At 41.7% G+C, this 9,792-nt stretch overlaps 1 protein-coding gene and 1 long non-coding RNA gene across 5 annotated transcripts in view; one reads left to right on the top strand and one right to left on the bottom strand.

Moving 5' to 3' along the window:
* AP1S2 (adaptor related protein complex 1 subunit sigma 2) overlaps positions 1-3,297 on the bottom strand; it is a 29,743-nt gene extending 26,446 nt beyond the window's left edge. For all 4 annotated transcript variants that reach the window (XM_017519279.2, XM_017519281.2, XM_017519280.1 and 1 more), the window contains exons 1-2: positions 2,982-3,297; positions 648-826 (exon numbers count right to left, since the gene is read on the bottom strand). In XM_017519279.2, the coding sequence (XP_017374768.1) occupies positions 648-826 (179 nt within the window). In that variant the 5' untranslated portion in view covers positions 2,982-3,297. The remainder of the gene's footprint in view (positions 1-647; positions 827-2,981) is intronic.
* A 52-nt stretch (positions 3,298-3,349) lies between these two features.
* Positions 3,350-4,073, top strand: LOC119469604. Its single transcript, XR_005198443.1, has 2 exons — positions 3,350-3,485; positions 3,687-4,073. It is a non-coding gene; the product is annotated as an uncharacterized LOC119469604 (long non-coding RNA).
* The last annotated feature ends 5,719 nt before the right edge of the window (positions 4,074-9,792 follow it).

Genomic DNA, 9,792 nt, shown 5'->3' with positions numbered 1-9,792 from the left:
TTAAAAGCCAATCTATGAGTCACTTTGTAACATCAAATTTTTTTTAAAAATCTGTCAAAATTATCTGTCAGATTTAATCACACCCCCACCACAGCAACAAGGGTACTTTAAGTTAATAAACACTACTTACACACAGATCTTGTATATACACAAAGTTTTTAAAACATCTATGTGATTGAAATAGTCTACACATTCAAGGTATTTATATGCAAGATTCTAAAAATCAGATATAGGCATGTCAAATATCAGTCATTACTTTATAGATTTTCAGGGAAAAGGGATTAGACTCTATATGTACATGTCTAAATTAAGAGAATTACCCACACAATTTAAAATACTGACCCTACTTTCTCCTGTAATGAAATGAATTCATTAAACTCTTCTATAAAGATGATTAAGCATGAATAATCATTTATGCCTTTAATTATGTAACTAGTTTTCAAATGATTTCCCTGCCTTTATCATTTCAGCCTCAGTAATCAATCAAAATACCAGTTATTTTAAAAACACAAAGCTTTATCTTAAATCTATTTCATCTAAATCTTTATTAATCATTATTTATAAATGTCATCACTCAAAAGTCTGCAATTTCCTAAATGACCTAACATTTGATTCTATTGCACCTTTCTGATAAATAAGAATTATACCTTTTGTAAACAATCTTCAGATCTCGCCACTCAAGGAAGCTGCACATTTTAGGTTTCCGTGCTAAAACGGTCTGAACAAGTTCTCTGGTGATCTTTTTCTTCTCTTTGTCTGATAGTGGGACGTACCATTTTTGCAGTCGAAGCTTTCCCTGACGACTAAAAAGCAACATAAACTGCATCTGTTAAGATAAATAAAATCAAGATTACATGGCATACTCTGAATCAATAAACTTAAGATTATGTGTTTCACAGAGAAGCTCTGGGGGATGGGGCATTTAAATGACAAATGATTGGTAGCCATCAATATTTCTATGCCAATTAAAATAGCAAAAAATTCTTTTGAATAGATCTTCTTCTAGATGCAAACTTTCCAGTCCCACCTTGTTCCACATTACATTTGGAGGGGAGCGTGCAGGAGAAAAAAAGAAAAATAGGTAATAAGCTGATGTGAAATTTTGAAGAAAAATAAAGATCACTCTCTCAATTTAAGAAACTATTTTCTACCTGTGCTATACATTGTGCAGTCTCTATATGCACCAAAAGAGAATGGTAGACATCAATTGGTTTGACTTTTGAAAGAAACAGAAGACCTGCTATTTTTCACCCTGAGGCTGTTCTTGTTCCAGGCTGAATTACTTGTAGACAGTAGCTTAAATCTTGGAATGCTCTCCTCAGTTTATGATGGCATATTTTAAGCAAAACAGAATGATCCAAAATATTAACCAAAAAATCCCATAAATACAAATTTTCCTTAATCAAAACATGTTTTCATCTTACTTTTAAAACATTCCAACTCAAATATGTACAAAATCTAGAACTGAGTTAATGTAGTATTATGACAGAGAATACAAACATTAAAAAGGCCACAATAAGATTTATACTTATTAAGATTTAGTATTGAGACATTATATGAAATACTTCATTTAAAACAAAAAATAGTAACTACAAAGAGTGGATGCTGAATTCTAATGTATTTTATACTTAAACTAATTTGTATGTATTTATTTGTAATCTGCAAATGTGTTAATTAGCCTGCATGTTTCATTTTTAACGCCAAGGGTTTCTTAATTCAATTGGTCATCACAACTGCGAACAGAAGTATTGTTTCTACAAAGGTAATTTAAAGGCAGAATTTGCATAGGTATCGTTTTTTTCTTTTAACTATTTTAAGTTCCCTTAACAGCGTTACTGCAAGTAAGATTTAAGCCTGATTCTCAAGATTCATCGCACCATCTTGAATTTGAACACGGGGGAGGGGAAATTTACACAACCAATGTAAAATAAAAATGGGCCCTAAATTTTGGTAAGAAGATTATCGTTACTCTTTTGTAACCATCCAAAAACGTATCAACACGATATCTAGAAATTTATGATGTGGCAATTCAACTTCAGTAAAGTTAAAATGGTCTTATTACCTCACTTAAAATGTGTCAAGGGCACAAAATATACGGACATTATTAGAAGATATCGAAGTGCCTCCCGAGCAAGTCCTGAAGATAGCGGCATTCGAAGGGGGCAGCAAGTGAAGCATCAACTGGACATTTACTGCAAACCCGTTACCAAAACTTGGAGAAGAATGAATCCCGTATTCCTAGATCTTAGCCACCAGAAGGGGTGAGGGTTTGCTTGCGAAAAGAGTATGAGCTCAAGGCTGTCTGGAGCAGGGTCCTGTATCCGCCCTACCACTTTGCAGGACGAAAAAACAATGTATTCTCCTTAAAACAAATTATGTGCTAACATGGGACGAAACCCGGTTGCAAGGCACGAGTATTCCTTCCCTCGTGTTAAAAACCAACGCTTTGATTTTGCCGAAAATCACAGGGTACCACAATTCCTCGAGATTAGCATTAAAAACAATGGGCTCAGCCGCGGCGCGGGCTCGGGGCCAGCGTTCCACGGGTCCGGCCGTCGCCAGTGCCTCCCCACCTCCGGTGGCCACACTCCATCACTGACCAAGCCCGGGCGAGGTGAAAGGCAAGGAGCGGAGCAGACAATGGCATCCGCCGCCGCGCAGGGGGCGCCAAGAGTCCTCGGCCGCCACCGCCCCCGGCCCCTCCCGAAAACACCCAGCAAAACTTGAGGCGATTCTCGAACCACAGGTGCTGCGGGGCTGTCGCGGAGTCCGGGACTGGCCCCCACATCCCCGGGCGCGGCGCGGAGTGGTGCGCAGGGCGCGGACACGGAGAGAAGTGAGTTAAAGGCGCGGCGACCCAGTGGCGGGCCGGGCGGGCGCGGGGTGGGGTCGTCGGGGCGCGCGCGGGGTGGCGGGGGGCGCGCCCAGCCCTCCCTCTCGATCTCCATCCCTGGCGCCCCCGCTTGTCCCCAGGGACTTACGGCGGCCGCGGGCCGCGGGCGCGGCGGAGCTTGGCCGGCGGCGGCGGCTAAGGGGAAGCCCCTGTCGCCTTGCTGAGGAAGAGAAGCCGTGGTGCTGTGGGGAGGGGACCCGGCTGGCGGAGGGCAGGCTTAGGCAGAGAGGGGAGGGCGAGCCGACAGACCCCGCCCCGGGGGCCGGACGAGGGAGGAGCCGGGGCTGCGGTGAGTCGAGGGGCGGGTTACGCGACGCGCGGGAAGCGGCTCAGCCGTCACCAACTGCACCGAAGGCAGCGCAGGTGACCGCTGAGTCCAAAGAAGCCGATTGGAGGCTTCTTCGCCGAGAGGAGTGGTGCGAACCGGAAGCCAGGCCACGTGACCCGGAAGCGGCGTCTGCTGGCCCCGCGCGCCCGCGCGCTCCTGCCGGTGCCTCCGGGACGCGCGCGGGCGGCTGTCCTGGCTGTTTAATGAAAGGAGGACGGGACTCTGCGGCGTCCTTAGCCTAGCCGGAGGTGTGGGGCAGAGAAGGTCCGGACAGCGGAGAGCCAAGTTGGAGCTCTGATAATTCTCCGTGTCCCTAGAGGGTGGGTCGGGGAGGTGTGACAGCTGACGAGGAGGGTGGGAGGAGTGAGGGAGTGCTGCAACTCTGGAAAAACAATTCAGCTCTTCTGTGGAGCTAGTCACGCTTTCACGGGCCTTTTGCTATCATTCTGTTCCAAAATTGCCCAGAATCCAGGCTGTCCTTCCCATTGCACTGCTCGAGCCCTAGCCCAGACACCTTTCGCCCCGAGCTTCGCAGGGGTCTGTTCCCTGGGCTCGCCTCGCCCCTCCTTGATGCTGCGGACTGGATGAGTTACCGTCCGTTCGGCTGAAAAGCCTGGACAGCACCTCACCTTCGAGATCCCGCTTCCTTCACACCCGGTCGCCCCACCAGCCGCCTGGGTTCCAGTTTAGCACTGCCGACGACTTGCTGTGGGTGGCATGTCTTTGCTCTCAAATGTTACATCTCCTGCGAAGCCTCAACCTAAAACCCTGTAAGAGTGATTCCCTCATTCACCCGCATGCCCGTTAGCCTTTATTTAGCACACCTTAAATTATATTCATTTTGCATCCCAACCTAGTTCACTGCCTGGTAAATGTGTGAGTTGACTGATAAGGACTATAAAATGATAAATTTGTTAAGAGCTGTAATGCTGAGCATAATGCGGGGGCATAATGGATGTTCATAATTTTCTGAATGATAGAATGGATGAATCATCTAGTCCTTTACAGATAAAGAAAGGGGAGCCCCACGGGATTAGATGACCTTCCTTGAAAAGCCACGGGTTTCCCATATCGAATGCTATTCATTACCCGAGTCACCTAGGTTCTTACAGAGGAATCGAGAAAATTGCTTTTGTTGGGCCATGCCCCTTTTGCAGAGGTTCCAAAATATAGTCGCCAGAATTTTTTAATGGCCTGAAGTAAAAAAGAAATGCTAAGTTTTTCACGAAGCTAAATGTAATCAGTGTAAAGGGATCCTTTGTTAGTGATTATATTCTTTTTGTGTGCATTATACTATCTATGAATCTAAGACAGTAGTATTTGGGGCATTTTAAAAAATGCCTTTGTATGGCAAAACAAAAAAATGTGTAATACCTCCCCTTTTCAATCACTACTATGCTGCTTGGAAAGTTTCCTACTAACATGTATGATTAATGTATACTGGAATATTAAAGGAAGGAGACGACACACGGCACAGAATTGGCTTTCTGTAGTTCTTTAGGTCTCCTCGACCCCACCAGATTTCTCCTTGCTCCCTGCCCAGTCATGCCCCAAAGGTGCTTTCGAATGTCCCATTTGTCTCTCACTACAAGAAACAGATGCCATTAGCCAGTTAAAAGATAGCTCGAATGCTACACAATGAAAATTCGCCCTCTGAATCCAAATGCTGTGTTTCTCTTTTTCTGTACAAAACACTTATATCCTTAAGGTTCCTGAGACAGCCACCTCCAAGTTTAAACTCTGATTATGCTCCTAATGTTGCTCTGGCTCTGAAAATGAGGACGGGAGACTTGCTGATGACATATTGGCAGTCTCCTTTCCCTGCTCCTAGCCAAAAGAAGGTGGGGGTAGGGGTAGGGAGGGGAGGGAATTGTGGGAAAAATAATTAGCCGCTGAAAGCAGCTATTACATAATCTTGGCTGCTTATTAATTTAGCAGAAGGAATGGCTTATTAAATTCTAATAGCAACAGCACAACTGCAAACAACCTAGCAATTAACAGTGCAGGGCCCATTATTTTGTTAATATGTTCTCTTCTTTTGGCAAGTGTATGAGAACAAAATTTATAGAAGCAGATGGTCTTTTTCAGTAGATTATAGATGGTTTATTCCCTTGTCTTAGTATTAAGTGCTAATTGTGCATTCACTGTGAAAGACAAAAGAAACATGGTTGCCATCTTTGTTAGTAATTAACTGCTTGACTTTGATTCCCACAATTTCCCAATTGTAGGCTTTGTTGTATACATGTTTCTTCTCATCTAGTATCTTCTTCATCTGTCATGTCAATTGGTTGTCTTTTTTAATCCTCTGTTTTTGTTTTCTTTATGGTCCTGATTTATTGGTGTTAATGATACAAGAATTATACAAAATTTATTTCATGAAAAATTAAAAATCAGATTTTATACTTGTTTCTTAAATTTGAAATAAAACACTGTCATTTATGCTAAATGTAAGAGGTGAGGGGAAAACAGAAATTTTTACCCTCTAACAATAAGATTTTGAGGCTTTTTATGTAATCTTTCCAAAGTTTTCAAAAATAATTTTAGTTCCTGTTAAATATGTGATGGCCATATACTTTTATCCTCTCACTGTCTCAAAATACCATTAAATTTTTTAAAAGGGGGACTATTTAAAACACATACCCACGTGGAAAATAAGAGAGGGAAGGAACATTTACATGAGGATGTCAATAAGGATGTCAGGATACACTGTCAGCTCATCATTTAAACACTGATGATTTAAAGAAAAATTGTAATATATTGATATTATGGAGGAGCAGAAGTGAGGGGAGGTTGAAATAATGCTAAATCCTCACGTGCTAAAGGGAGGAAAATAGATAACATCCAAAATAAATCACGAAATAGAATTACTAGCATATTCTTTAGATACCGGGAAGTAAATCCCAGAAGCAATTGTGAATTTCTTTCCATGGACAGAATCTTGCAGTAGGATGTAATAAAAGGTATTATTACATTTTACTTAGATTTTTTTCCTTAAATAATTTTTTAAAATATTGTAATGAAGTCAATAAAAACCATTCAGTTGCTAGCTCTGTATTATGGACTTATACGGAGTTCCTTTAGCCAGTCTATGGATTATTTAGAAGTTATTAAATAAAAATGCCCAATAATGGAATTCAGTGCTAAAGCTGTGTAGAAGATCACAGAAAGTGTAAGAAAGATGCTTAGAGTTTGTGAATTTGCATCTCCAAAGATAAAGTTGTTCCAGGGAGAAAAGTGGCCTAAAATAATGAGGATTTGTGAACCAAATCATTTCAAAATAGATAGAGCTGTCACTGCCAAAGTCCTCAACAATGAGCTAAAGAGAAATGTGGAACATATGCTCTTTCTCAAAGCCTATTTCCATAGCTTTGAATAAAATGCAGGAAAATTACTACTCCCCTATTAACATTAGGTTAGAGCAATGATTCTCAGCCTGGGCACTTTTGCCTCCCAGGAGACCCTTGTCAGTGTCTGGAGACATTTTAGTTGTCACTACTAGGAGTAGTAGGTGATGCTGCCAGCATCTAGTGGGCAGAGACCAGGGATGCTGCCCAGCATCGTATCCTGCAATGTACAAGACAGATCCCGTAACAAAGAATGATCCAGCGCCAGATGTCAGTAGTGCCAAGGTTGAGGAAGAAATCCTGGGTTGGTCACTGAGAAGGCTTGGTCAAAGTAGCATATTTTTATAGACATTTCAAGAAATGGAACAAACACTATCTTCATATAAGTTTCTCTCTCTCTCTTCTCTTCTCTCTCTCTTCCTCTCTCTCTCCCCCTCCCCCTTTCTTTCTCAGAGTTGGAGGCATTATTCTGAATATCTGCTAGATAAAATCATAAACTGCTGAAAAGACTGGCGGAATACATAAAGCAGTCAGTACTCTTTAATAACAACTATCCAAATTGGTTTTTAAAAAATAACCCCAGAATATTAGTAAAAGTTAGTTAAGCACTTGAATCCATGAGATGACTATTCCATACATACATACATTGTAAATGTTTGTTATGTATGTACTTTATGCTGGGCACTCTGGAAGGTAATGAAGATTTAAAGACAAATAAGATATAGACTTGGTCCTAAAGCTACATTTCTTCTGGCACAGAATTTCAAGTCTTTTAGAGACAAACCCTGGGTGGTCAAAGGATAGTCACCAACCAAACGCATGAACATTTTCTTTTAAGAAACCCCTAGAGATGCTTCATAGAACCTTAGATTTCTGTAACTAACACCTTTGAAAACTACATGCTCTAATGACCTCCCAGGGCTCTTCGCAATATTTTCGTTCGGTGAATTTTTATGACACTCTTAATTCACAGCAATGAAGAGAGAGATTCTATATGTTTTAAACAAATGATTTCAAATAATGTCTTGATTTGGTCCTTGAAGTGAAACGCTTCGACAATGATCTAAATCAACTCCAAATCGCCAAACCAGTGGTTCTGGAATATTCTCTTAGAGGACTTGTGAAAGTACAGGTTGCTAGACCTCATTTCCAGAGTTTCTGATTCAGGAGGTCTGAGGTGAGGCCTGAGAATCGCTTTACTAACAAGTTTCCAGGTGATGCTGATGCTGCTGGTCTGGGAACCACAATTTGAGAACCATTGCTCTATACCAAAAAAAGCTATGATATCCAACTATAAAGTTGTGATATAATTTTCCCAGACAAATTGTCTAAAGGAAACTTGAGATCTGATTTTTTTTAATCGCTGATCTCATTAAGCCTGAGAAGATTAGAAGAGTAATATTCCCAGTTATATTCACCTGAAGCTAAATCTATATGCACAACTGAGAATGACATATGGCCATTGTATGCCCTACACAAACTAATGCACTGTCATATTCTAAGGCAGAAATTGGAGTGCTTAGGGAAACTTCAAGGCTGCCTCATAAAAGTCAGATGGTTGCTTGATGAAAATCACTACCTTAAAAATATTTCCCAACTACTCATGGCAAGTAGGAATCACCTCTGAAATATTTCATCAGCAACTAAAGACATGCGGTAGAAAGGAAGAAGTTGAGAGGGAATCGCTACACAGAATCAATGTACCCTGGGGGTAAGGCAGAAACCAGAGACCCCTATGTAGTAATCAAAACCTGCCCATTCTCTTACTTAGCACACAGCTAGACCTCATTCCTCTGCTTCCTCTGCAGTTAGTTGTGCCCATGGAGCTGAGATCTGGCCAATTAAATAGGAATAAAAGTGACAGGCCTGGCTGGGCACGGTGGCTCACGCCTGTAATCCCAGCACTTCGGGAGGCCAAGGCGGGCAGCTCACGAAGTCAAGAGATCAAGACCATCCTGGCCAACATGGTGAAACCCTGTCTCTACAGAGAACCCCGTATTCTCTAAAAATACAGAAATTAGCTGGGCATGGTGGTGCACGCCTGTAGTCCCAGCTACTCATGAGGCTGAGGCAGGAGAATTCCTTGAACCTGGGAGGAAGAGGGTGCAGTGAGTGGATATCATGCCACTGCACTCCAGTCTGGTGACAGAATGATACTGAGTCTCAAAGAAAAAAAAGTGACAAGGCTAGCCCATAAAACCCTCTCACAGGAAAATCTATTTCCTTCCTCCCTCCCTCCCCAGACCTGCTTCTGCCACTTGGATGTTGGCACCTGGGTATCCTGCTAGCCTGAGTTCTTGAATGACTGCAAGGAAGAGAGGTACACAGACCACTACCACCATAATCACTCCTACCGCCAATTGTACTTGTAATGAATGAGAAATAACTTTGTATTAAGCTGCTGATTTTTTCCCAGTTTCATTTGTTATAGCTACTAGCATTCCTGTCCATTCTTGAAAGCTTGTTGCACACTTAGTTACAAAGAGAAGGAGCCATGCAACATGATGGGAAGAGCAAGTGAATTTTCAAGTGCGTAGCTCTTTTACTTGATTCTAATCCTGTTTTTTGTGCTCTTTCATATGTCTCCCTTCCATTGAAATTTGAGAAGAATTGTTAAAAAGTCTGAGCACAGAATTTTAAACTACTTGTCTATCAAAGAGGGCAAAAAGAATGATTTAAGACTTTTTTTTACATTCCTCTGACAAAGCCTAGCATTCATACTAGGCAATAGATAAGGCAAAATTTTTCCCCCATTTATTTATTTTATTGCATTTTAGGTTTTAGGGTACATGTGAAGAACATGCAAGATTGTTGCATAGGTACACACGATAAGGCAAAATTTTAAAAATCATAGGCTGAAAGGGCTGAGGAACAAACAAATCTCAAGCTTTGGTTTTTTGATTCTAAGAGATGGATGATATACTGTATTCACTTTTGCCAGTTAAGGACAGTTGGGGGCAAGCACATTTGGGTAAACTGTCCTTAACTGGCAAAAGTGAATACAGTATATCATCCATCTCTTAGAATAAAAAAACCAAAGCTTGAGATTTGTTTGTGGCTCTATTATATCCTTGTCTTCTAAATACTATACGAAAAGCTAAGTTAAAATATTTATCCTAGCCGGGCAAGGTGGCTCAAGCCTGTAATCCCAGCACTGTGGGAGGCCGAGGCGGGTGGATCACGAGGTCAAGAGATCAAGACCATCCTGGTCAACATAGTGAAACCCC

The sequence above is a fragment of the Cebus imitator genome, unplaced genomic scaffold (genome assembly GCF_001604975.1).
Source record: "Cebus imitator isolate Cc_AM_T3 unplaced genomic scaffold, Cebus_imitator-1.0 Scaffold733, whole genome shotgun sequence".
NCBI lineage: Eukaryota > Metazoa > Chordata > Mammalia > Primates > Cebidae > Cebus > Cebus imitator.
Note: the sequence above shows the minus strand (reverse complement) of the source record. Positions and strands in the feature narration are given on the sequence as shown.